This window comes from Conger conger, chromosome 17 (genome assembly GCF_963514075.1).
Source record: "Conger conger chromosome 17, fConCon1.1, whole genome shotgun sequence".
Lineage (NCBI taxonomy): Eukaryota > Metazoa > Chordata > Actinopteri > Anguilliformes > Congridae > Conger > Conger conger.
Genome location: NC_083776.1, coordinates 19,471,896 through 19,499,654, shown reverse-complemented (window position 1 = coordinate 19,499,654; position 27,759 = coordinate 19,471,896). Strand labels below are relative to the sequence as shown.

Here is a 27,759-nt window from a genome sequence, read left to right as displayed (position 1 = left end):
CCCTTGATAAATAATGGAAATGACCAGTGGTCCCCACTGTATGAGCATATACTCTGGTTCACGGGTTCGGCTGGTGAGGGAGCGCGTTGCTCGGTGGGGTTTGATAAGCTACCTTCATCCCTGGCTCAGACATAAACGGCGGCTAATTTGACGTCGGACGCTTTCACCACACGCTCCGTCAGTCTCCTCCGGTGAATGTGTAACTGACACGCGTGACCGAACTGACGGCATGGAGAATGTAAGCCGCGGTAAAGAGCGTCTGCCAAACCCACAGATAATCTGGTGTCACACAGTCGACCCAGAAACGGCTGCCGTTTAGCGCACTCTGATCCGTGAGTCGGGCGCGAGCGGGAGGAAGCGTCCTGATTGACTTACTGCGGAGCTGCTCGAATGCGTAACCACTGAGGAACGGGTGCAGGGCTGTGTGTCTGTAGGTTAGGGTTTGATTTCACTGAGGAACGGGTGCAGGGCTGTGTGTCTGTAGGTTAGGGTTTGATTTCACTGAGGAACGGGTGCAGGGCTGTGTGTCTGTAGGTGAGGGTTTGATTTCACTGAGGAACGGGTGCAGGACTGTGTGTCCGTAGGTGAGGGTTTGATTTCACTGAGGAACGGGTGCAGGGCTGTGTGTCCGTAGGTTAGGGTTTGATTTCACTGAGGAACGGGTGCAGGGCTGTGTGTCCGTAGGTTAGGGTTTGATTTCACTGAGGAACGGGTGCATGGCTGTGTGTCTGTAGGTTAGGGTTTGATTTCACTGAGGAACGGGGGCAGGGCTGTGTGTCTGTAGGTGAGGGTTTGATTTCACTGAGGAACGGGTGCATGGCTGTGTGTCTGTAGGTTAGGGTTTGATTTCACTGAGGAACGGGTGCAGGGCTGTGTGTCCGTAGGTTAGGGTTTGATTTTCCGTCTGGTCGTCCGTGTGACTGTGTGAGTCTGAATCCGTCCCCAGTTGGCTCTCTGGCCTACAGATCTTTGTCCTTCATGCGGCGGGTCTGCTTTTCTCAGGTTGTGCATAACACTGTACACAGAAATACGGCTACAGCAATGCCTTAAACAGTGTTTGTAACTGGGTACTCTATAGGTGCATAAAATAATTGTACCCCTAGCCAGCAATATATAATAAATTAGTTTTTTGCTCTCAATACATACTCCTAAGTATCCAAGAAGAACATTTCTGTACTTTCATGGTACGTTTAAGACATTTGATCATCGTTAGCCAACCCCGTTCCTGGAGATCCAGCCCTAATTTGGCACCCTTGATGACAAATTTGCTGCTCAACAAGACCACTAGATGTGCGGCATGCTTTCTTAGGGTTTGAGTGAAAACCTACAGGATAGTAGATCTCCAGGAACCGGGTTGGGCAGCCCTGCTTTAGCTGCTGAATGAGCTTTGCCTGGTTAGGGTTGGAGTGAAAACCTATAGGATGTTAGATCTCCAAGAACAGGGCTAGTTACTGCTGCTACTGCTGTATGGTGTGAGATCACCAATGTGCGATTTAGAATGTTTTTAACTGAACTTTATAATGCTTATGTAGCAGTCGCCACCGGTAATTGAAAGCATTTAAAAAAACCTTCCCGAAAAGCTACCTTTCAAAGGTTTGATATCTCACCGGGCTCACCGGAGTCTGTGGGCCCAAGCCTGCCGACAGGGCCTGCTGCCAGACGGCCTGTTTGATCCCCCGCAGCACTTCTGTTGCTGTGAGTCTCTGCTCCGACCGCCGGAGTGCATCAGGAGCGCTGCATGAGCCCATCACGTACTCGCATAACCGCTGCCGACAACAGGCAGACCGCCGTGGTACCAACGCTATGAAGACGTCAGTCATATCGGGGGGGTTTGGCTGTCCATGAATGTTGAAATATTCTCCATTTGCTACTTAAAGCCAGTCGGTGTTACCTGCCTGTGGGTGTTCAGCATTTTTATAATGTACCCTAATTGGCAAAAGACTGATGAGGTCGGCTGAGAACCAGAGGTTATTTAAGCCTTTAGACTGGCATCCCACAATGCACTGCAGGCTTATTTAAGATCAGCTTCCCGGAGGGTGGTGAAAAGCATAGGCCTTATTGCCATTTGAATCGGCTATATTTCATCAGGACTAATTATGAATAATCATATGACAGAAAATAAAAAGGTCATAAAAAACCTGAGGACTTAAAGGCTTAATGGATAATGTTGCATGTTGAAGTGTGATATTTGGGAGATGGGGGATATAATGAGAGCTTGTTAGTGCATGTAGCACGTTTATGAAATACTGAGAAGCATTTCTGCGAAACTGTCGGTTGTTCTTTTTTTGTCCATGGATATTAAATGTTCTAGAACATTTACCTATTTTTTTTTGTTTCGAAGAATGGAATGGAATGGATGGAATTTGGGTATTGTTGCAGAGACTTTTTCCCTTTTGTTTGCATGGTTTCTGAATGTCTGTCTGTCAAAATGTAGGACTTTAGCCATGACTCATGGCCCATGAGTGGATTGGTCATTCAGTCTCTTTGGGCAGTGTTCAAGGTTACCTTGCTGGTTGCGCGTTCACTGCCGACCTGCATCAATTACGGAATTGTTTTGTGTTCAAATCCTTTTTTATGCATTACTGAACCTGTCTGGTGTGTGGTAACCTATGAAATACTCTCAAAAACTGCCAACTCTGCCTTCTGGTCCTCTTGGCTGGCTCAATTTCATGAGGCAATATTAGTCAAGGACAGAAAAGTATTTGAATCCAAACCAATTACGGATTTGACCCGGATTTGGTTCACTGGCTGGTGTAGTTTCTGTTTTCTGAACCCCTCTGTCCTGTGCCTGAGTTTGTTTACTGTATGAACCCCTCTGTCCTGTGCCAGAGTCTGTTTTACTGTATGAACCCCTCTGTCCTGTACCTGAGTCTGTGTACTGTATGAACCCCTCTGTCCTGTACCTGAGTCTGTGTACTGTATGAACCCCTCTGTCCTGTACCTGTTCCCCTGCAGAGAGGAGGAGGAGAGCCTGCAGAGTAAGATCCGGGCGGATCACGAGCGGGCTCTGGAGGAGGCCAAGGAGAAGCTGCGGAAGTCTCGGGAGGAGCTGCAAGCCGTGATCCGCACGGAGAAGACCAAGCTGGCCCAGGACCTGAAGAAGAGGGACAGCCCGCCGCCCCTGCCCCCGGTCCCCATGCCCAAACTGGTTGGGGTGAAGGACGGTGACCCCGGCGACCCCGACGTCAAGGAGAAACGGGACAAGATCCGAGAGGTAGGGAGGGGGGAGATTCCGTGTGTTTTCAGGAGAATATTCTGTGCTCTTGGTGGCCCGTGGGAGTGAGTGATGGGCCTGCTTTTGGAAAGCTGTTTGGAACCGAGATATTCCCATAGACTGCCCTGAGAGGAACCCTTTCAGCTAACAGCGAATGTTCTTAGTGTTAGAGAGGTAGGGCGGCAGGAAGTCGTAACGTTACATAACATAATATGACAGGTCATTCAGCCCAGCAATGCTTGCCTTTTTCTACAACTAAAGTGTACCTACTGCTTAGTGTATGTAAAAGCTAGATAGTATATGGCACCATATCAAGCATGGTCTTGTCTGTTTTGTGTGTTTTCAGGAGAATATTCTCTCTCTAATGCTCTTGGGGCCTGGAGGTCTCTGTGGGTGACTGAAGGGTCTGTTTTTGTGGAGCTGTTTGGGCCAAAGAATATTCCTCTCTCGAGAGGAACTCTCCCAGCTCACACAGAATGTTCTCTCAATGTTACTGGAATGTTTTGCCAGTGTTATAACTGCCACTACATGGCAACAGCATTGTGAGAACATTTTACGTTAGCTGGGATGTTGTTTCTCTACCGTTCCACCAAATGTCTTATCCAGCCCGTTGTTGTGCCAAAGTGCACTCAAAGTTGGCTTCTATTCCACAGCTCTCAATATGAGCTGCATCCATATCATTTTTTAGCTACATCCACAAACACACAAATTAGACTGGAGCAGTGACTATGCTCTTTTAATTCTGCAGCATATGTGCAAACCAGACTGCAGATGGAAAGGTTGTTCTCCGTAGAGATTATGGGTTTCACATTCTCTTCACCTTGGGCTAATGGTAACTTGCCGTACGCAGTCAATATCCTCTTGAAGGTCCTCCTTAATTGTGATTTCCCCGTCTGCTCTCAGATGTTGGTTTAGAACTGCCCCTCCGCTTGCCCTTGTTTTATAGAGATTTGGAAATGATAAATACTTCAACATGGAAGGCCAGCAATGTGCTATGTAAACCGATATGTTTGTGTACTGTTGCGAAAGCAAAGCAGGAACTCGCCAACACAACCGCATTGACTTAATTCAAGTTCGGTTGTGGGTTTTTGCGCGTCTCCTCTGAGAACTCGCATCTTTGTGTTAATTTCGGACCGTAAAGTCGACTGCAGCTCCTGGCACGTGAGCATGACTTTCCTGCCACCCGCTCTGTTCAGCTTTTATACAGCTCTGTACAGCCGTTTTAATGTGAGAGCACTTAGAGTTTAAACTTCATGTGACCTTTTTTTTTTACTGCTAAAAGCCTCTTAGTTTAAACTTTGCCAGGCCTGTTCTCCAGAGGAGCACTAAAACCTTTGCTTTATTGCGGCTCTTGTTTCTCCCGGTCACACACGGCGACGCGTTAAAGGCCCGTTTACAGAGGCCGCTCCTAATTACGCAATCAAAGAAACGGAATACCCTCATCTGCAATTTTGCCGTAGCACACACCCATAAAAATAGTCGACGCACCGTTCCTACCCGCCTGGTAATCTGGCGACTGGTAGTCTGAGTTGCCCATGAAAAGGATATGTAGCTACGCAAGCATGTAAAACATAAAACTTTTACAGATTACAGATGAGGTAATACAATTTATGTTCAATGTCGTATAGCATTACAAATGCGTATAACGGCATAGGAATACAGCACAACCCCTGCAAAATGAGAACAGAATTTTTATCAACTGTTCGCTCATGACAGATTCGTCTTGCATACTTTCTATTAAACTGATGTATACAAAATACTTCTTAGGTGAAGCATCCACCGCCTGTGTGAATTCAGTGTTAATTATGACGTTTCTGCCACTGTAGGCTACTTAGAAAAGACCTGGACCCCCTCGGAAATGTCAGGTGGTGAGCATAGTCATCGTACCCGGTGAGGAATTTAATCTTTGGGTGTGTGGCTCGAGTTCCTCTTTCATATCCTCCGGTAATTCGGTTATTGTATGGCTGTGCACCCTGGCAGTGTCACCGCACCGTTTGCTCGTCAGATGTTGTTGTTCATGGGTGGAATAATTCCAGCTGAATAAATGGATTGTGTGGAAGAATAACATCTGTTGCTCTGGATAAGAGCTTGTGCCTAATGGGGAAGTGTAATGCTTAACGGAGTACCCTCCCCTGCCTCGCTCTAATTGGCCTACAGAGTCTTCTCCTGGCTGGGATGACTGCTGTCATATCTGGGAGAGAGAACTCCTTATTAACAGGCCCTTTTTGAGCGCTAAGCTATGTTAAAATTATAGCCTGCTTTCTGGAGTTTTTAAGATCCGCACACAAAGAGGAGAGCTGCAATTAAGGCATGCTTTACTAAATTGGACAAAATATGCAACATGACATGATTTAGAAAAGTCTCAAGCCTTTTTTTAGTGCATTACCCCAGGTTTATGTGTGAATGAGCTGATCTAACTATGTATCAAAAGGAAAGGCTCAGAGTGACATAATCCCCACAAATCACACCCGAGCAACAATTCTAACCCATTGCGACCGTAGTGTGTCTGACGTAGATATCGTTCCACAATCCCAGCTGCTTTTGTGTTTGAAAAGCAGTCGTAATCCTTTAAATTTGGCCCTCAGTGTCTAAACATCAGTTGCCTGTTTACTGCGTGCAATAAATCTGTCTTAGATCCAGTAATTAAGAGTATTGGGTAATGTTGTTTGCCTGCAAAAAGGATGAGCTCAAATGCGTTGGCTTGCAGGCCGCAGTTCAGAAATGACTTGGCATTGTTTATGATTCGATTTTCTTATTTAATTTTTTTGGAGGTGACATGTACACAGGTGGAGCTCCTGGGTGACTGTGAGCAGACATATGTATGTATCTGTGGAAAGCGCTCGCCCTGTGAGAAGGCCTTCAGCACTGGCTGCAGTAGCATCGTCATTAAAATGGCCGCCTCTGACAGACAGCACGGCCTTCCTTGCTCTGAAACGGCGCTGATATCGACAGAACGAGAGGGTGTAGCATCCAGGATGGTATGCGGGCTGCACCAGCACTATTTCACTCCTCTTCTTTCCTGGAAGGAAACCAGCCTCGATTTAATGTTGAAGTCAAATTGTATCCAAGCCAAATAGATTTTTCCTTTATTTTTTTGTTTTTGTTTTTTTTTTTTTGCACACCCCTTTAAAGCGTGATCTTCATGTGCATGCTGGAGTGATATGTTGGGCTTACTTGCTTGAATGTATGAATTTATTGCCCCATTTTTTTGCCAAAGTAAATGAATGATAGGGAATGCTGTAAAGCCTCTTGTGGGCAATACCAATATAACTGACAGAAGGCCCAGAAATGCAATGATAAATGACAAGCCCGTAGGATTGCCAGGGGTGCGCAGTAGTACAGAATAGGGCTGTGTCCAGTCAGCCTACTTTATTATCTTTCATTCAGATGCTTCCACAGGCAGACATTTTTAGAGAAGCCTTTATTTAAACCGGGAGGGAGGCCAACGGAGAGTACAGCTCTCTTTTAAAGTAGTGCCCTGCATACAGCAGTTAAAACATATTTTGGTTTTGGTATAATTTTATAATTATATATATATAATTATATAATTTATATATTATATCATTTTTTTGATTAACTGGCCGAGGTTGATTGACAGGTGTGATTGTGCTAATTGGGGACGATGGAGGTGCGAGTAAGAGTCCGGATTTTTCCGGAATCGAGAGCAAAGCGCCCCAATCGTTCGTGTTGCGCATAACGCTGAGATGCACGCTGGTGACGAGAGCCCCGAAAAAGCCAAACAAAGTGTTTTTGTTTTGCACAACAGCATAAGTGTGGATGCTCAAACACAAATTACGGGTATTACTCCGACCGCCAGTCCGACAACCGCTCATGAATTATTCCTTTTGTAATAAGTGTCCAACAGCAATTTCACCATCAAAGGAAAGCTGTAATTAGGCATAGTGTTTTGACATAAAACTTCTTTCCTGTAGAAATTGGCAGAGCTTCTGTTGTTTCTCTTCTGCGGATCACTGCTCGGAGACGGTCTCCGTGGTGAAGAATACTTAATGTGTTTAATATTTGTGTGAAAACTGAGGACATGATCGCTGTAGGGAGAGAGGAAAGCACTGAGAAGCACAGTCGCCATAAACACCTCCCCCCCCCCCAGGAGGAGGTTAGCCTGAAACTGCGGGTAGGCTCCTGTCGGGCGTGTGGATATGTGAAAGTGGCGCAGGGATAAAAATGGCCCTTGCAGCATTGCAGTTTGAGGCTTTCCCGTGATTTAACGACCACAGTACAGAGTAGGAGCACGGCAGCTGGCTGTGTCCGCCATCTTGTTTTTGTTAAAACCAGTCATGCAGGGGTTCCCTTTTTCTGAGGTGCCACCAGATAAATGTTTGTAAATGTATGCCACCCCAGCCCCAGCCCCCCCCCCCCCCCTTACCAACATACACACACACACACACACACACACACGCACACAAACCTCATCCCAAACAACACCCTTTAGCCGTGACCATATCGACTATAGCCCCTCATGCCTCATTGCTTTTATATAGTTGTGATGGTTGTGATGTTTGACATGTAAATGGTAAGTGGTTGGCATTTATGCATTTATATTGCGCCTTTATCAAAAGCGCTGGGAGCTTTGGTCATGACCATGTCGCCGTTCAGTGTCACATTGTTCTATACAGTAGCACTGGTATGGAAAGGTAACTGTTCTTTAAAATGTCAGCCATTTTGGTTCCAGTGTGTGTTAGCCTGGCTGCAGCAGCTGTGATAGGGGGGGGGGCAATCTCTAATGTGTGCTCCGGTGTCTGTCTCGCCAACACACCTCTCCTTGTGGATGTCTCCATTACTGTTGAGTAATGGATATTGAAGGAATATCGATTGTCGGTTAGTCTGAGATACGCTTCCTTGCAAAGGCCGTGCACTGCCAAACAGGACCGCTGAAGACAGGGTACGTGTGAAATGGCTGTGGGGTTGGCAGAGGCACAGTGGGGATGCAGGCTACACATGGGCAGCTGTTGTTGGCGATTATGCAGTAGGAACACTGGTTCTGTTACATGAACTGTAATTGATTTCATTTTTAACACAGTTTGTCATGTGGACAGATGGCCACACTTTAGATTTTCTCTTTGTTTACTGATGCGCTGTGTGAGTTTTCTCTGATGCTCTCGTGGACTACTCTGGGACTGCAAGTGACTGCAGAGTGAAGAACACACATTATTGCAAAATCTGCCTAATCTGGACACCGGGGAAGTGTGCACTGCCCTCGCGACACCTGTAGACATGAAACTCAATGAATATTAGTTATTACCTAATTTTGAGGGATAAATGTGCTCAAGGCACCTTCATCACTGCAAAAACCAAAAACCAATGTCTCAGCAAAATCTTGTTTTTATTACTTTTTTGCTAAATAAGATGAACATATTGTCAGCTGAGGCAGTTGGACTCATTTCAAGATTTGGGAAATCTCTCTTCTCATGCAAACAAAGTAACTGAAAACGAGCTAATTTTTTTCTACTTGAGAGAATAAAAAAAGATTCATTACAAGACAATAATCATAAATGGGACAGTTGCTTATAACGTTGTTTGCCTGTGGTTTAGCCTGCTGTACTATACATGATTTCCTGTCACTGGTTCGGTTTGATTGACAGACTTTCAACTTTCAAACATGGCTTCAGTGTGTGAGCTAATACTCCCAATGGGACAATATAAACAGCGTTAAATGTTAATCAGTATCCAATGCAATAATTTATTTTCTGCCAGCGTGATAAGAGCAGTGTTTGGCAGTTTATTAAGTGTGTGTATTGGAATGTAGGCTAATTGTTAAGAAAGCTGGGGAGTTTTTTAGTTTTTTTTGTTTAATGTCTTTTAGTGTCTTTTTTGGGCCCAACAATTCTTCATCTTGTACAGAATCATTTCATTGCTTTTGCTTCGGCTGCGACCGAACCTGCCCGGTTTTTACTCGTACGCTGAGAGAGAGGTCTGCCAGCCCGGAGGGAGGCGTACATTATGCCGTTTTCTCATGGGTGAGCACGTCAGGAGCTTGATTTCCCTCTCACACTCTGCGATACCAGAGACTGTGACAGCCGGTCAGATGACCGCATAGACAGATCAGAAAAACATAGACAGAACGGCCTCCTGATTGCTCGACGGGAAGTTTTTTTTATTGAAATTGAAGTGAGGAATTAACATTTTTTTTAAAGTTCATAAAGCAATTGGGAGCCTGTAAGCCAGTGGGGTCGGGTTGGAACAGTCTCTCAAACCTAGCGTGTAGCAATGTTTTTTTTTTTTTTTTTTACGATTTGTTGTCGTATAGTGTAAACCAGCCTTTAGCTTGGCCCACTCAGCTCAGCCATTCTGTTCATTTATAACATGGCAGACATGACACACACTGCAAATACCAAAAAAATAACTCGATCTCAACTTAAAAGTACTTTTAAGTCTTATATTGAGACATAAATCTAATTTCTATTACTTTTTCACTAAATAAGATAAAAAATATTGCCAGCAAAGTGAGATGGTTTGACTCATTTCAAGATTTGCCCAAGGGGTAAGATAATTTCACTTGTCAAGCAAACAGCAACTTAAAACGAGCTAATGTTTTTCTACTGGAGCGAAGTCAAAGATTTGCAGTCTCATTACAAGTCTAAGACGCTCGTTAAGGCGACCTTTTTTGCAGAGTGTAGCGCTAAGTGCATCATATAAATACTCAAACAAATAGCTCGCGATCTCCACTGTTTGAGACTTCGCCGTGGCGGCTAATTGAAATGCTTTTGAAACCTTCTCCCAGGGACATGCTGTGTCATTTCTAAACGGCGAAACCTTGACGACGAACACTACACAATGAGCAGTTCCTCTCCATTCAGCTCCCGGTGTATTTGGAGCTTTAATCCTCAGCTCGCGGCATTGAAATCCTGCTGCCCGATTGTCAGAAAAGACGAATGCTTCATAATTGCTTTTCGGTTGTCCTCGCCGCAGACATTTGAAGAGGGAAGAAATGTTTATTAGCCCTGTTCCTTTTGCTTAATTATCCGCAGGACTACTTGCATTGATAACTGTCGGCGAGATATCTAGCTCGTAAACCATCTGGCATAATTTCCAGCCGGTTTATTTCTATCAGAGGGCATCGTTATGTTTGGGTGATGCCAAGTTTATATTTTCACAAAGTTTATATTTTGTTGGATTCATTCATTTAGCGATAGTATCAGGGGCGAAGATTAAGCTTAGGAGCACATCAACTAATTGGGACACAATAGTGTGCTGCTACTGTAGATTTTTCCACTTAGGAGCGATTGTGTTCCTTGGGAAAAGCAGGAATTAAATGGGAATTGAACATGGCTGCGCTTTGGGCCAGAGCGTCCCTGGATGTTTCGGGCACTGCCCTCAGATCGAGTTTTGGCTCTGCCCAGATCTGCCTGCCCTGGCTCCCTTGCTCGTAAGTGTTGAGATCTGCAGTCCAGCTGGAATGGGTCCGTGAGGAACACAAAAGACCTCTCCCTCACTGGGACTAGCTCCAGGACACAACGAGTCCCCTGGACGCCGAGATTCCAGCGAGATTCCAGACGGGGTTGCAGTGGCGGGCTGGCACCAGTCCTGTTGTCTTGTCACCACACACAGAGCGGGCTCTAAGTTTCAGGAGGAGAGATCTGTGAAAGACCACCGGGGGAGGAAGAGTCTTGGAAGAAGGAAGCTGAATTTTGAGTGAGTTATAGAATGAAGCCTGCCCTACCCCACTGCGAGTAACGCTTGTAACTAGGCGGACAACCAAGAAGGCTTAATTTAATAATTTTTTTTAATGAATTGTAGTTGCTGTTATTTAGCTGATTCTTTTATCCAAGCGACTTACAAATGATTCGACTAAGCAGGGGATAATCCCCACTTCAGAAATGTGGGTTTAAGGGCCTCACTCATGGGCCAAACAGCTGCAATGATTTTACTGTGGCTACAGTAACCAGGGTTTGAACCACCAACCGTCCAGGTTCCAGTCATGTACCTTAGCCCCTATGCTATAGGCTGTCTAGTGCCTAAATTCTTATTCTTAACCAATTAAAACATCGAACTGTAACATGCGATTACACAAGCAACACAACAAATTCTGGTAGGAAAAAAAAATTACCTAGCGTACACTTACAGCCTTTCGATCCACTTTTCTTTTGTATGGGTGGAGTTTCACATTGCTCTTGTAAATGGTAGCCATTTATATCTTGTGTATTGTTATCTTGTGTATTCTTACGTGCGTGTATTTTCATACACGGCAACTTAAGTTGGGCCAATATTCAAAATCTTATATACACGGGCGGATGTTTCCGAAAACGTCAGGTTAATTACGTGGGCGGACGGGGCAGGAGTGGCGCCCCCTAGCGCCCGCTGTGCGACACTGCTGCCCACAGATGAGCGGCGTTGAGGAGACGAGGGCTCCGTTCTGCATAAAGGGGCTGTTACTCTCAGAGAAAACGGTGATGCATTCTCCTCTGCTGCACGGTAATTGCGCTCGTTTATACCGGCTTCTCTCCTCTTCAGAGCCCCTTGTTCCTGGATCAGTACCCGTAATCGCCGGCGGTTAAATCGTCTTTTTAAATGCGTTGGTTCTTTATTTCCTTCTCGCCTCGGGTCAAAAATCACGTGCAGCGCTTCTCCTCGATCAATTCTCCCATGGAGTCCATGAAGCCACCCGTTTCTCCTCAGCGCGTGATGCTACTGCCAATACAGTTTGGTTAAATCGACAGTAAAGGCCAAGCTTTTAAATCTGTTTTAGAAGGCTGGTGTGGATAAAGATTTGTTGAAGGCCATAAAATAAGTGCATCACAGTGGAAGTGTTTGCAATTCGTTGCATATGTTTAAAGATCTACAACCTTGCGGTGGTGAATCTTCTGCAGGTTGTCAGATCGGGTTGTACCCCTGTTAGACGTAAAATTACACTGGGAGTCGTCATTCAAAAAGTGCTTAGTGCTGTTTAAGACCACTGTAAAGGTTTTGAATCAAAGTAATGTTTTCATTTGACTCTGGTTTGCCTCTGAATTCACACCTTCCTCACTTCTCTCTCTCTCTCTCTCTCTCTCTCTCTCTCTCTCTCTCTCTCTCTCTCTCTCTCTCTCTCTCTCTCTCTCTCTCTCTCTCTCTCTCTCCCTCTCCCTCTCCCTCTCACACACGCGCACACACACATGCACATACACGCACACACAAGGCCACGTGCACACACGCACACGTACATATACAGACACACGCATATGCACACACACACACTCACAATTACACAGGTGACTGATGTGAAAGTGTTGATAAAAAGCAAATCGGGGGCATGATGTTGGAATGTGAACAGACGCACAGTAACATTTATTGGATGATGTGGTAAAGCAAAACTGCACCAGCCTTGTTTCTGATGCCTTCAGGCCTTTTCAGGATAATCCCTTTAGGAAAGGCTGCCATTTTGTATTTGAATTGGAACAGCAGTAGCTGCAGTTTTCTGGGAGGATATTAATTGCACTCGTAACCACAGAGGTAGATCCTATTTCAGCTTTGGGCAGGGACAACAAAGAGAGATTTTTCTTTTGGGTTTTTTTTGGTGGGGGAGGGGGGTGGCTAACAGTACCACCCAATACAATATTACAATATTGGGTGTGACCATTTCATGTTTTCTCAAAGTGACCCCTCCTCCCCCCCACCTTGTTCTTTCCACACTTTTCCACCGGCAGCGGTCTTAGGAGCACATCCCACCGTCGCTCGGCAACCATTTCTGTGGTAACCAGTCTCTGTTCCACTGGGCACCGTCGCCATAGAGATTACCATGGGTAGGCATCTGCGCATGCCACAGTGCCACTGGACCTCCCTTTGGGCAGGGTGGGTGCAGTTCTCTCAGTAAACCTATGAACCTGCACTCTCACTCCTAGTTCAACACTGTCAGCATGAACCTAGACCCCTGTACACTCTCTCTGACTTCAACAATGTCAGCATGAACCTAGACCCCTGCACACTCGTTCTGAGCTCAACACTCAGCGTGTCCATGCTGGCTTCAGGGGCGAGAGGGGTGGGGTGCTTCCCCGAAGCAGGCAGTGATGTCGGGGTGCAGCAAAACCATTTCAGTATGCTCCCGTGGCATCACATAGGTGGAGAGAGACATAGGACTTTAAGCATTAAAAATTAACTTGCATCGGAGTGATGCATAAAACATAGGGATGTTGTCTAGGTGGAGTTGATATTTACAGTGAAAGATGCTGCATGAAAGGATGGTACATTGTTTTACTGTTCCCGCTGGTGTTCTTGTACCATATGACACCTGGCATTGGGTGCTCTCTCAAGCAGGGGTGGGGAGGAAAAAACCCACGCACACACGCTTCATATTCATATAAGTACAGATTGACATTTTGTTTATACGGATAATGCATCATCCTTGCATCTTTATACATATGATATACATGTTGTGCAGTGCTTACTTATTTGTACTGTGACAACGTTTTTGCTGGTTTGGCTCTGTACTCTGTACTGTAGCACATTGGATATGAAATCAAATGATGAGCATGGTTAAAGTGCAGACTGTTGGCTTTAATTTGAGGGTATTTAGATCCATACCCGGTCATCTGTATAGGAATCACACCACTTTGTGTACATATCTCCCCCACATATAGCTCATATTGCCCTGCTCCCTGGATAAGGGTTTGCAGATAATGTTACCCTGCCTCCAACCACTCGTGTGTTGTTTGTTGTATACTGTTATATCATTTCATCTTCCCTGCACATCCTCATTATCTTCTCGCTGGGCCAAAATGGCATTTTTTATTTATTTTTAGTCCTTTATTTAACCAGGGAAGGTCCACTGAGAACACGGTTCTCTTTTATGAAGGATGCCCTGGGAGAAATGCCAGAGAACAGCTCCAAGTGGAGAGAGAGAGAACGAGGGTAAAGTCTCTGGAGCACTTTTTGGGTTAAGGACTGTGCTCAAGGGCGGGGTTCTTCCTTTTTTTCGTTTAGGGACCCGACTTAATTTCTCCAGCTACAAGTCCCAGCATCCTGTGCTCGCCAGGGACTCGAACCGGCTACTGTACGGTCACCATTCAAGCAACCTGCCATTAGACTAAACCTGTTAGACAGTAGAAAAACGCAGCTGCATTGTAAAAGAGAATTCTTCGAAAATATATCCGTGTTCCATTGTTATTTCCTGCCTCTTTTTAAAACGACTGAGAATAACAACGGAAGCGAGACGCGGCTGAATTTGTGAAAGTCAAGGTGAGCCGAGAAGTAATTCCTTGCGGTTAAACTTTCCTGTGTTTTGTTCAGACGCCCCGCGCAGTTTAGAAACCGACAGAGGGAACGCAGGAAGCGGGGATCTGAGGGCCCTCCTCGTTACTCGGCGCGTATCGGAACGTGCAGATCCAGGCCGCGTCGCGGGGAGTCACGCAGAGGAAGGATAACGCGCCGTATAAACAGCCGGGCGTTCCCCCAGGGCGTGCTGTGTGTACCGTGAGCCGTGTGCCTGAAGGCACTGCTAACAGCCCGCCGTATTTCATCCTGGTGAGCGGAGTGGTAAACACGATCCGTCCCCGGTGTAATCTGCCTGGCTCTCTGATTTCACTGGAGTCTGAGCCGAGCTGCCTGGGGTTTGCGGTCTCTGTTCTGTCTGACTGATGCGCAGGGCGCTGTTCTGCTAACTAGAAAAGTGTGTGTGCGCGTGTGCGCGTGTGTGCGTGTGAGCGAGAGAGACAGACACTCGCACTTTCTTTGTGTGTGTGTCTGTTTATGTGTGTTTATGAGAGAGAGACACTTGTCCTCTCTATGTGTGTGCCAAGACATAGACTGTGGCCGTTGTCCTTGGCAAAAATAAATAAACGCACTCCAGTCACCCCCAGCATAACCCAAACGCTGTGACCAGCAACATCCATCGCACGACGCCTCACTAGATTATAAACTGGCTTTAAATGTCAGGAAATGTCCCCCACAAGTTTAGCAGAAGTGGAGTGGAAATGTTCTGTGGGGTATCTGAATTACAAAGAGCGACTGCGTGTTCCACCGAGTCGCTGCCACTTGGGTATACACAAGGAGGTCACGCTTTGTGTGAATCATTTCTGCGTTCATCAAAACCGATGGTGGCCCGCAAACCGTGGAGATGCAGGATTGTGTTCATTTAACCTCATTGTTGTTTGGAGCTGTTTTTGCTTGTTTATGAAGGATGACCACGTCTGCCAGTATAAATAAGATAACCCCTCAGAAAACAGTGGCTTTTTGCTTGATTGCATTTCATACGGTAGCTTGGCCTTTGATTCCATTTTTGCAACTTTTTTAGACTTGGAAACTAGTCTATTTTTCTTTTCTTTACCTTTTTTTTTTTAACAGCCTTGTTCACTATATGAAATAATGAATCTTCCTTTCAAGTAATAGGCTACATTTAAATTACATTTCAAACTATTAAAGAACTGTAGAATAAACTATTTTAAAGCACTAGTTGATTCGGCCGATGTAAATTGAATCAGCTTTTTGCTAAAAATATATACTCTATACTCTATATTTCTCTGCTCTGGCCGCATGGTTTACAGTAGTCTATTGCAGTTTACAGCAATATTTGTGTGCATTCTGTGTGATTTACAGTAGTCCATTGTAATTTTACAGTTTACAGCAGTTCTTGTAATTTACAGCATTATTTGTGGTTGACAGCAGTCTTTGCAGTTCTGGATTTCACATTTGTTCCCATTTCTTTTTTGGCGTTTTGGAGGTGTTTATGTGAAACCTTTGGCTGCTTGTGTCTGTGTGAAGTGTAGGTGTGTGAAGTTGAGATGAGAAGCTGCAGAGAAATGGTGTCTGTTGAGATTATTTTTATCTGGCCGCAGTGTAGATTAGCAGCTACGCTCTGGTCCCTCACGACAGACAAGCTTTAGATGCTTCACATTTACAGGGACCATTGTTAACTGAAATAAATGGGCTGTCTTTAACTTTGTTCATTCTGTTAAAAAATAAAACACATTTTCTCTTCCTTCCCTGAATGCAAGGCAGTTACACTATCTGAGTGTTTCTTAGCGTGGTTCAGGAAATCTTAATGTTGTGGGTTTCATGGGACCAGAGGAGGAGGCTAGGATGGCGTTTTCCCTTCATTCCCTGCGTTCTGTCTCCGATGCTGAAACGCTCAGTCTCCGTTTGTTCCATTAATTCCATAAGTATCTTCCAAGAAGACTGCCGTCCTAAAGTGTGGCGTTCCTGACTCATTCGGGCTGTGCCGTTCCTTTCCGTCAGTGACTCTGCTCTGACTCACTCAGATTTCCCCTTCCTTATATATCATCCAGGGATTTTAATTACGCTCCGTTTCGGGAAAATTTCCCTGCAATAACAATTTTCTGCATTCAGTGTACTCAACAACTATCCTCAGTAGTAGGGGAGTGGGTTGATTTAACTTCATGCTGTGACTCTGCTTCTCCCTCTCAATCCTCGGATGGATAGACGGATCATTAACATTAAGCTTTTCTAGACATATCGCTTTACACTGATGGAGAAACTTGCCTGAACCACCGCCAATGTGTAGCACCCACCTGGGTGATGCACAGCTGCCATTTTGTGCCAGAACGCTCAACACACACTAATTGAGGTGGAGAGGACAAGAATGTCTTTGCCAACCGAATCAGGAGATGATTAGGTGGCATGTTGGAAGAGCCAGGTTAGGAATTTAGCCAGGACACCGGGGAACTCTTTGCGAAGAGAGTAATGGGATCTTTAATGACCACAGCGAGTCAAGACTTGGGTTTAACGTCTCATACGGAAGATGATTTCTGTCTCTTCTCTAATTGGCTGTAGTCAGTTTGTGCTGCTTCACATTGACTTTGGCCCCGTTTCACAGCCACCAGTCAACGCAAGATGGCCTCCTCAACGGTCTCAAGATGATGTCATCACAATTTCCAGAAAGCTTGCAGTCACTTGTGGAAGCTGGCTGGTTGTTGAGGGATTTATTCCCTGCATACTGTACTGCAAGTTCTGTATGGGTGGCCCAGGACCACACACAGGTTGGGCACAGACTAACCGGACTAATTAGCCTTGTTTTTGAATTGGCTGTGTAGCAGCCCTGATTATGAAACGGATAATATAATGACTCTCAGCGACCTAGAGGAGAAGAGAACACCTGCGTCTCTCCGTAGAGACCGCCTGCACCACAGCTGTGCTCAAACCAGACCCTGGTCAAATGCGTAATTGTTTTAGATTCAAATACTCTTCTGTACTCTTGATCTGGTGCAATTGAGGTGACCAAGAGGACCAGAACGCAAGGTTTGCCTTATTTGAGAGGATTCCATCGGTTCCAATACAACAGATAAGCTCAGTGAAGTGTAGAAAAGTATTTGAAACCAAAAGCATTTGACCCAGATCTGGCTCAAACACATCGCATCGAATAATACAGGCAGAACCGTGTCCTTGACAACACCGCCATGTGGCAGACAACAAGAGCTCGTCCTGTCTCCTCATAGGTTCCATGAAGCACCAATCAGAAGTTGTCATCCAGGCTTATTCAGAGAAATATAACGCAGTGCCAGCGGATACGTTTTCGAAATGTTTAAACCTTGATGTAGACACCAGACACAGACACAGCAGAATCGGTACGCCACATCATCAGCAGCACAAACCCCTGAACGGACAGAGCACAAATGGGACTCAGTGTCTTGCGGGAGTGGCAGACGCAGCTAGTTTTGCCACCTCATCGCTCTGAAACACGTACAGGGCGAGCCTCTGAGACTGCGGTTCTGACACCCAGCTGTCAAATCAATTACCGTCCGTTTGAGAGACAGCCAGAGACGAGTCCGGCATCTGGCTCCACCCTGGTCGGGCTCGTAAAAAAACCGCAGGGAGTGTGTGTTTGTCTGGATGAGCCTGGGAGGCAACGCATTTCTCTCCGTACAGAATTGAAGAGCTCTGGTGGCGCTGTGTCTCTGCAGCTGACGATTTTCCGCCCTTCTCCCGAGAGCCAACATCATAGAAATGCAATTACTGGAATATAGGCTCATTAAAATCGACGGTTGAACACGGGAAACAGCCAATTGGGTATGTTAAATGGGATCGAGCTGCGGTCTTTGTAGCAGCGCAGTTGTGGGCCCCGTTTTGTGTAAATTTGAGCTGTAATCGCAGACCCCTTGGCTCTTACCTCTTTGTCCTTTGGGGACTCATTTTTGTTAAGACAGCATATTTTCCATGCTGCATTTTCCATGCCCCTGTGGCTATTAAGACCTGCTCTTGTACATGTAGTCTTGATGTTTTTCAGGTTTGTGCAGAGGATGTTGTTCATGGTATAGAGTCTGAGCCCGGATTAGCGTTACTTCCCCTTAGCCAACTACAGGCTGGCTGTCGTTATTGTCAACAAACAGTCTTGAGTGATGTTGTCAGTGTATGATCTTCAGAAATCTCATGTACCCATAGTGTTGTTGAAAGATGAGGTGGTAGCATTTACTGCCACCTCATCATCCCCTGATTCAATTGGCAAAAACATTCTTCTCTCCCTCCCCTCCTTAGCCGGTGTGTGGTGAGCGTTCTGGCACAAAATGGAGGCCGTGCATCACCCAAGTGGGTGCTACACATTGGTGGTGGTTGAGGCACGTTTCCCCCTCATCACTATCAGGGCTTCGAGTGCTTAATATAAAAGAAGCACTATATAAATGCAATGATCTATCTATCTGAAGTACATGCTGCCAGCACATGCCCACAGGTTCCGTGTGAGCTGTCCTGGAAAATGTAGGGATACTGAGGGCAGGCTGGCAACGTGTGTACCTAGTGCAGATAATGAGAGTCCCTGGGAGATGGAGAAATGGATCACCTGCGTCTCTCCTTGGAGACCGTAGCTACCCCAGCTGTGCCTACACAGACAGAACCGTGTCCTCGAAAACATCACCATGCAGCAGACACACAACAACAAGAGTTAGTCCTGTCTACACCTAGGTTCCATGAAGCACCAATTCGAAGTTCTCATTCTGGCTGGACTCATCTTTGTTCTGTGAGAAACTTATAATGCTATAACGTGTGCCAGGTGATGATTCTTCAACAGCTTAGTATTTTGCCCACAAGTACATTCAGCGAAAGGATTATGCCATTACATCAGTTCTTGTCGAGTGCTATCCCTTTTTTCCCCCCACACTTTTGGTTGCATTTTCTTCTCACTAGAAAGAGGAATTTGGCGTACGATGTTGCATCTCTGACACTTGAAACCGTGTTAAATGTAACCTTTCATTATTCGCTTAATTGTTGTTCGATGCGGTTTTAATTAGTTTCTGCAGAGTGTGCCCCGTTCTGTGTTATATTAGCCGGCTCAGTGCCGCTGAGGGGCTGAGGGTAGCGCTGTAGCCGGACGTGAGAGCGTGAGCGTTGTAGAAGCTGACCGGCGTGGGTCTGAGACGTCTCTCTGTTTAAGCATGCAGGGCTGTGAGCCCAGCGAGGAGCTGGAGGCCCTGGCTTTATGAAAGTCATTATGCTGCTTTCCCTTTGATGCGCCGGCCTCATCTGCATAGCCTGGCGGCCGCTCGGGCAGATCGCCCGTGACCTTAACTGTCCGCGCGCGCGCGTGCGTGTGTGTGTGTCTGTCCCTGTGTGTGTGTGTGTGTGTGTCAGGGCTACAGCATCAGAGCGCATTCTTGCAGCATTGAAGGGCCGTGGCGTCCACAGAGGAACAGAAACGACACTCCCTGAGTGACAAGTGACTACAGGCAGGCAGGAGATGTAATAAGGATACGTTTTATTTGTAGTACACTTTTCAGTAAATCTCAAAATAAATGGTTGGCATTTATATAGCGCCTTTATCCAAAGATGCTTCTCATTCACCCAGTCATACACACACTCACACACCGACTGTGTGGCTGCCATGCAAGGCACCAACCAGCTTGTCAGGAGCATTTACCGTCAGCTCTTACCGCCTGAGCCAATGTCACCCCATGCTACAGAAATACATAAAGGCTACCAGCATTCAGGCCACCTAGGATGAATAAGAACAAAGGCAAAATGAGCACAAATGTATGAAAAGGGCCTGTTAAATAGGAAGGTTTTGCTTTTGTGGTGTCTACACTGATTGCTAGTTGCAGATATTTATAGACTGTATCGTTTTGCTTTTGCTGTCGTTGTCGCTTGTTTACATCGGAGCGTCGGTTTCTACCCCAGGCGAGCCCTCATTTTGAGAGACCAACGGAGCGCTTTGTTCGATAGACGCTAAAATACAGTGTGGAGTTAATGGCAGCCGTGTTCCTCACAGTCTCGAGAGCAACATGGAGATAACTCACAGACTCCACCACTCCAGTGACACCCGGGGCTAATGAGTTTGTTTAATTAGCGTGTTGCTGATGAAGTGGTAAGTTCAGAAGAGCTGGCACAGGAAGTCACCCCCAGTCTCAGGCCTCCTGTTCTGCTCGCCGGTCGATGCTGTGCTACCTGTGATAGGGGCGACATCAGCTCAGGCGGCAAGAGCAGTCGTCCGGCAGTCAGAGGGTTTACCGGCTCAATCCCACCCTGTGTGTCGAAGTGTCCCTGAGCAAGACGCCTAACCCCCAAATGCTCCCGACGAGCTGGTTGGTGCCTTGCATGGCAGCCAATCGCCGTTGGTGTGTGAGTGTGTGTATATGAATGGGTGTGTGGGTGAATGAGAAGCATCAATCGTACAGCGCTTCGGATATGGATAAACACGCTATATAAATGCCAGCCATTTACCATGTGGGAGTGACTCTCACGCACGCATTGGCTGGAACTGTGACGGTGGGCTGGTGTGAAGCATTGGCTGCGCTGTAGTACACGTGCCGTTCGTTTGGGTATGTGAAACGGCTCGCGGTTCAGCCTGAGGGCCCACACAGCTGTGTACACACTGATCAGAGCTCACTGACTGAGTCCAGTCATCCACCATAACCGCCAAGAAATATCTTCACGAGTCTCTCTGGTCACAGGTGGTTAATCTGTGATCCTTCAATAGACTCATTCCGGTGACCTCTGATCGGTGCGTTTAGTGCGTTGTTTTGTAAACAAATTCATCACAGTGATACCTCTTCCATCCTTGTCATTTGACATTGCAGTATGTTGCATATTAAGTATGCTGAAATACAAATCAAATTGTGTTTTGTGTGTTCACTGGAAAAGTCTACTGTGGATGACAACAATAAGGTTACATGAATTGGCATTAACCGAAGGATAAACTGTGAATCCTAATCCGTTTTGAATTGGCATTCAAATGTAATGTAGTTGTTAACATGAACATGATGTACAAATGCATAAACACAGCTGTACAAATTAACTTATTAGAACGTGCTGAGTTATCAACTATATTAGTTAGTGCCAATTCATATAACATTGTTGTAAAGTATTACCAAATGCTGTTTATCCTTTGTGCGCGTGTGTGCTTGAGTGTGCGTGAGGGAACATGGCTATGCACGTGTATCCTCTCCCTGAGGGGGGGTTCTGTCTCTCTGCAGTCACAAACGCAAAGCCACATTTGTTCTACACTACTGTACCTCCGCTGGCTGCGCTCTGCTGTTACGAGGCAGCGGAAAGCCGGCGGCTTTGGAACGAACGCTGCAGATGAACGGTCCTCCGCAGTTTACCTCCTTGACACCTCTCAGGGATAAAAGGGGTGTCTAATGTGGGGCCTGTGGAGTAAATCCTCAGTGTGCGGTTTCTTGGCGGGGTAATCGTCTGTCCGGTGTAGTTTAGCGTCACTCTCACAGATATAATGAAACCTTTCTCAGCCCTGCTACGAGTGTTCTCATTGTGTGTGGGAGGGCAGCCTGTTTGAGGGGTCTGTACACTAGAGAAGAGATGCTATCACTGCTACAGTGATTAATGCTCACACACACAGACATGCGCACACACACACAGGCACACGCCCACACACACACACACACACACACACACAGACATGGACGCACAGACGCACAAACGCACACAGCCAGTTGGTCTACCCTATACACTCTTGTACTGTGGACAGTGCACGCATTCGCACAGTACACATGTTCCCACGCTGCACTGCAAGTTTATAACACACTGCACACTGTGTCCAGTGTGTCATAAACATGAGCATGGCCGGGTGCAGTGTGTCATAAACATGAGCATGGCTGGGTCCAGTGTGTTATAAACATGAGCATGGCTGGGTGCAGTGTGTCAGTCATGAGCATGGCTGGGTCCAGTGTGTTATAAACATGAGCATGGCTGGGTCCAGTGTGTTATAAACATGAGCATGGCTGGGTGCAGTGTGTCAGTCATGAGCATGGCTGGGTGCAGTGTGTCATAAACATGAGCATGGCTGGGTCCAGTGTGTTATAAACATGAGCATGGCTGGGTGCAGTGTGTCAGTCATGAGCATGGCTGGGTGCAGTGTGTCAGTCATGAGCATGGCTGGGTGCAGTGTGTTATAAACATGATCATGGCTGGGTGCAGTGTGTCGTAAACATGCCATGCTCATGTGTTATTGTTCCTCATCAGTCTGTGTTGTGCAGTGAGAAAGCAGCTTGGGGAACGGGCGAGCCCCCAGGGATACTTTCTGCAGCAAAGCACTAAAGTGTCACATGCAAGCTTCTGTTACCAAGGCCATCCTGTATCTGGTTCAACAAGAGCTTTCAGAATACATGCACCACGTTGTGCTAACCTGCTTTGGATAAGAGGCTCTGCCCATCCCATGAATAAAATCTGTCAGTTCTTAAAGGGAAAATTTTTAATCTGTAAAGCTGTGAATCTGTAAGTTCAGACGGCTAAACAATGAAAATGAAGGCAGTTTTATATTTGCTCCTGCCGGTGTATAAGCTATGGGAGTGGTCTTCATTCGGGTGTTCCTGGAGCAGGCTTACTGATTTTGCGATTGATGGGTGAAGAGGAGAGTGGGGGTGGTCTAGGGTACCCCCCCCTTCAAACAGAGCAAATCCGAGCCCTGTGGGTAGACACTATTCAAACAGAGCGAAACGAGCCTTTGTTTAGGATAGTTTACCACAATGACATTTTAGTACGTTTGGAAATTGGTAATAGTAATGTGTACATATTCAGATGCATTTCAGAAAGGTATATGTAAGGAATAAGGTGGATAAGACGGTCATTACATGGTTTTAATGTACAATGCAAGGAGGTTGACCACAAAGTGTGATAAAACTGTGTCGCGACCACCTCGGAGTGGATTATTCCGCTGATACTATTGTCTTGTACCGAAGATTTAAATATAAGTAGGGGTTGTTAATATTTTGGGGCAATTCACTCTCAGTGCATCAGTGTTGCAAGACTCGCAACTGCCCATTTGCAATTACACTGTGTTTAAATGCCAAAATCGTCTTTGCCCACACATTAAACAACTATCTCTATCACACAATTTAGTCAACATAGCCAGCTTCTCTATTGTGTGCAGATGATAGCTAGCCATGAAAGGCAAAGATTATAGCTTGGCTAATTGAGAGTTGTCCGTTTACAAACAACCATTTCAGGACGTCACATAGCTAGTTAGCTAGTTACCTTAGCAAACTAAGTTACCAAAACATTGGAGCTTACGGCTATTAATATCTCAACATTACTGTACCAAAACCATTCACTGTTAAATCAGATGCCATTTCACAATTTTTAAATGCAAATAGTTTTATTGGCATGACAAAGTCATGGTCAATTTAAAAAAAAGCCGTATTAACTGGTATCTGGCTGATGGCTTCTGGTCTCTCCTTTCAGCAATCAGCAGGCAGTGTATGAATTTATAATGGTGATTAGGCCTGACCTAAACTACCTGCCAAACGTTGATCGATTATAGGAATTTAATCACTGCCTAGCATCCAATCAGCATCGAGTATTCACCAAGACCATGGGATAAATATTGATATCCTGTTCATGAATATAGATTGCATACTATCATTATTTTCTCTTTTGACAAATACTGACATAACTGACAGAAAAATAGCACTGCAGGAGCCTTTTCTTTAGATGTTAGTTGTGCTGTTTTTGTTGGGTAATAGGCTGGTATTGAAGCCCTAGGCAGTGGTACATGGTTTTTTTTAGAACTAGAAGACTGCATGAGACTGACTTTTATGGCACTGTAAGGATCTGTGTTTTATTTGTGGCCTTTGATCACAGATACGGCTGCTGACAGCAGGTATTGTAAGATGTAGGCCAGGAACTATTAAAACATAGTCAAGATGAATTTAAAGGACTACATTTACATATTTTGATTTGTACATTAGTAAGAAATGCAGTGCTGTTCGCGGGCATATCCATCGTCCTGTGTCTGGGGACCAGCCTTCAGTTTGTAAATGCACAGAGCCTATTTCTCTGCCACTAGCGGTATCAAAATGGAGGGCAGCCGTGACAAAATGAATTTACATACGACCTTCCTCCTACCTGCATTACCCTGTCAACCTCATGCACGTCAGGCTTCATAAATTACATTTATATCGAGCGCAATTTTTTATTCACATTGTTAACTCGCAGAGCATGCTTCTACATGCTAATGCCATGAATGTAAATTCTCCCCCCGTGCAGTTTACCTGTCGGAGTTTCTCATAAAGGGGCTAGATCAAGCTTTGTTTTAACTTTGTAGTATAAAGCCTATCCAAAAGGCACAATTGCCAAACTGTAACATTCTGGTATTTTCTGTATATGGGCCAAACAACTGCCAAGCGATAACATTGAAGGGTAAATAAGGGCTAAACGGCTGCCAGACTATAATATTAAGTGCAAAGGGCCCACCCGGCTATAGTTTAGGTTAAATAAGGTCCAAATACCTGCCAGGTTATAATATTGAGGGGTAAATAAGGTCTTTCGGCTGCCAGGCAGGAGTAATTGCGTGCACATTGGGTAAAGGCCTGCTTTTGTAGGATACAGGGATGTGTGTATGGGGCAGCTCACGGTAGTGTAAACTCACCAGGTTCCCAACACCAAATTGCCTCACCACATTCCGAACAGTGCAACTTTCATGATGAATAACTAAAAAAAATATTCCAGGTCAGCTTTGGTTTGTGTGTGTGTGTGGTCAAATTCGTTCCGTTTCTTAAAAACTGGGTAAAAGTTGCATACGCGATCCATTTCAGCATACTGTGACATGGTAATAGTGCAACACTGTGACATTGTGGTGGGGAAACTGTTGCTGAGAGACTATGAACCGGGCCAGCTTATATGGCGGGGTTCGGACCATCGTGAGCTAATGCAGTCTTCCGAACACAGGGACATTGTGCCATTATGCCATTATTTGTCGTTTTCTCTCCAATTCTTGGTCCAATTCACACCGCCAAAGTGTTTTAGTGTCCGAGATGGTCAGTTAGCAACAATAATCATAGACCACATTCCTCAGGAGAAAAACTACCATTGAACGGCCATTTCCCCGTGTTCTGTTCAAGTGTGATGCTGCTGCCAGTCTATTTTCACTCTGTATGCTGGGATAAACTGACTGCCATTTTGAAGGTCAGCGTAGCTCAACCTTTCTCCCTGGACGCATTATCTGACTGACTGCATCGCAGCCAAGGCCTTTTATCACCCGTATTGTCCTGCGCTTCCTTCGCGAAGGCTGCCCCATCTTCCTCCAGAGATGAAATATTTACTCTGTGCTCAGATTCGGCTGCTGTCACAAGCTCTGGCCTCCTGTGTGTCCAGTAGAACGATGACTTCGATAAGTATAAAAGAGCCCAGATTTACCACAACTGCCTGAAGTTAGCATCCTTGGAAGAAAATAAAAACACAGCAGTTGCCTACCTGTGTGAGCCTCCTTACTCAAAGTCACAACATTTAAAATATGCCCCTGCTTTTTCATTCCATGCGCCCTGTAATATTCTAGGATACACACATGCACACGTGCATGCACGGACAGGCACACACACACACACACACACACAAGCATGCTCGCACATACACACACACAGGTGCTCTCACACCGATACACACACACACACACACACACACACACACACACACACACACACACAGGCACACTCAACCCGTGTTTCAGAACCTTTTCTCTACTGCAGTTTCTGGCCGTCCTCCAAACCCATTTCAGGGATGGATTAGAAAATCTGCTCGTTTAGGATTTTGCCTGTGGTAATAAATGTGCTCATAGTTTAACTACCTCATTCCCATCACAATCTCACCTTGTGATTGGTATATTCGTCCCTCAGAACCAATCCAGAATTTGCCTTATTGGAGCCTTTTGGCAGGAGCGGAAAGCCAGTATTAAGGAAATATGCAGTGAATATGTCAGAGGTCTTGTTCCTTTAACACAGGAACACTCTGTCATGTGTATAAATACTGGGGAGGTGCTATCTGATGCATTAACGGTGCACAATTATTATGGAAATGCAAACACAGGGGAAACGATGATTGGTGTGTAACAAAAGCGCATTTCAATTGGGGACGGCTGATTGGTTAGTAATGGATGTGCTGTATGCATATGGGGGAGAGCAGGTGTGAACTGCACATGTTCAGAGGTATGGTAATTGCTTGTAAATATACAGGCCTACATATGGAGGGAACTGGTGTGGGTGATATTCCTAATAGACATGCATGTATTTTATTGGCTGAGAAAATGGGGGTCTCCAAACAGTACTGAAATGTCTTAATTTTCAAAAATCTTATAACAAGATGATTTTGACATTTTGAAAATATCAGCTTGTTCTAAGGTACTGTTTGCTGGACAAGATGCATTTTATTATCCCATTGGATAAATAAGACAATTAATTCACAGAAATGTGGTCTTATTTAGCGAAAAAGGATTTTAAGTCTCAAGATAAGACTAAAATACTTGAGATTGACTTGAGTTTTGGTTTGTGCGGTGTATGAGCCAGTGTGAGTGTGCACCCTGCCTATTCTCCAGCCCTGGTCCACTCTGCGGTGTGCTTTAGAGGACACAGGCGGTGTGCTTTAGAGGACACGGGCGGTGTGATTTAGAGGACACGGGCGGTGTGCTTTAGAGGACACGGGCGGTGTGCTTTAGAGGACACGGGCGGTGTGCTTTAGAGGACACGGGCGGTGTGATTTAGAGGACGCGGGCGGTGTGATTTAGAGGACGCGGGCGGTGTGATTTAGAGGACGCGGGCGGTGTGATTTAGAGGACGCGGGCGGTGTGCTTTAGAGGAAGCGGGCGGTGTGCTTTAGAGGACGCGGGCGGTGTGCTTTAGAGGACGCGGGCGGTGTGCTTTAGAGGACGCGGGCGGTGTGCTTTAGAGGACGCGGGCGGTGTGCTTTAGAGGACGCGGGCGGTGTGCTTTAGAGGACGCGGGCGGTGTGATTTAGAGGACGCGGGCGGTGTGATTTAGAGGACACGGGCGGTGTGCTTTAGAGGACACGGGCGGTGTGATTTAGAGGACACGGGCGGTGTGCTTTAGAGGAAAGCACACGTGTGCTTTAGAGGAAAGCACACGTGTGCTTTAGAGGACACGGGCGGTGTGCTTTAGAGGACACGGGCGGTGTGCTTTAGAGGACATGGGCGGTGTGCTTTAGAGGAGACGGCCCTGGCGGTGCACGGAAGCGCGGTGTGGGAAATGAGACCGAGTGAAGCGGGACGCAGGCAAAGGCCTCCAGTCCTTCATGAAACATTTCCCACAATGTAGCATCTTTAACTCGCAAAGCCTTCTTTCGCCTGCGGATAGAACGGTGGGAAGGAGCTCGCCAGGAAGGCACGCTAGACGAAGCCAACGCAAGGACCTGTTTCTGTTGCACAAAGTACA

The 27,759-nt window shown here is 45.9% G+C and overlaps 1 protein-coding gene across 6 annotated transcripts in view; it reads left to right on the top strand.

Moving 5' to 3' along the window:
• Window positions 1-27,759, top strand: part of man1a2 (mannosidase, alpha, class 1A, member 2) — a 118,602-nt gene that overhangs the window by 17,403 nt on the left and 73,440 nt on the right. For all 6 annotated transcript variants that reach the window (XM_061226733.1, XM_061226732.1, XM_061226728.1 and 3 more), the window contains one exon: window positions 2,956-3,214. In XM_061226733.1, the coding sequence (XP_061082717.1) occupies window positions 2,956-3,214 (259 nt within the window). The remainder of the gene's footprint in view (window positions 1-2,955; window positions 3,215-27,759) is intronic.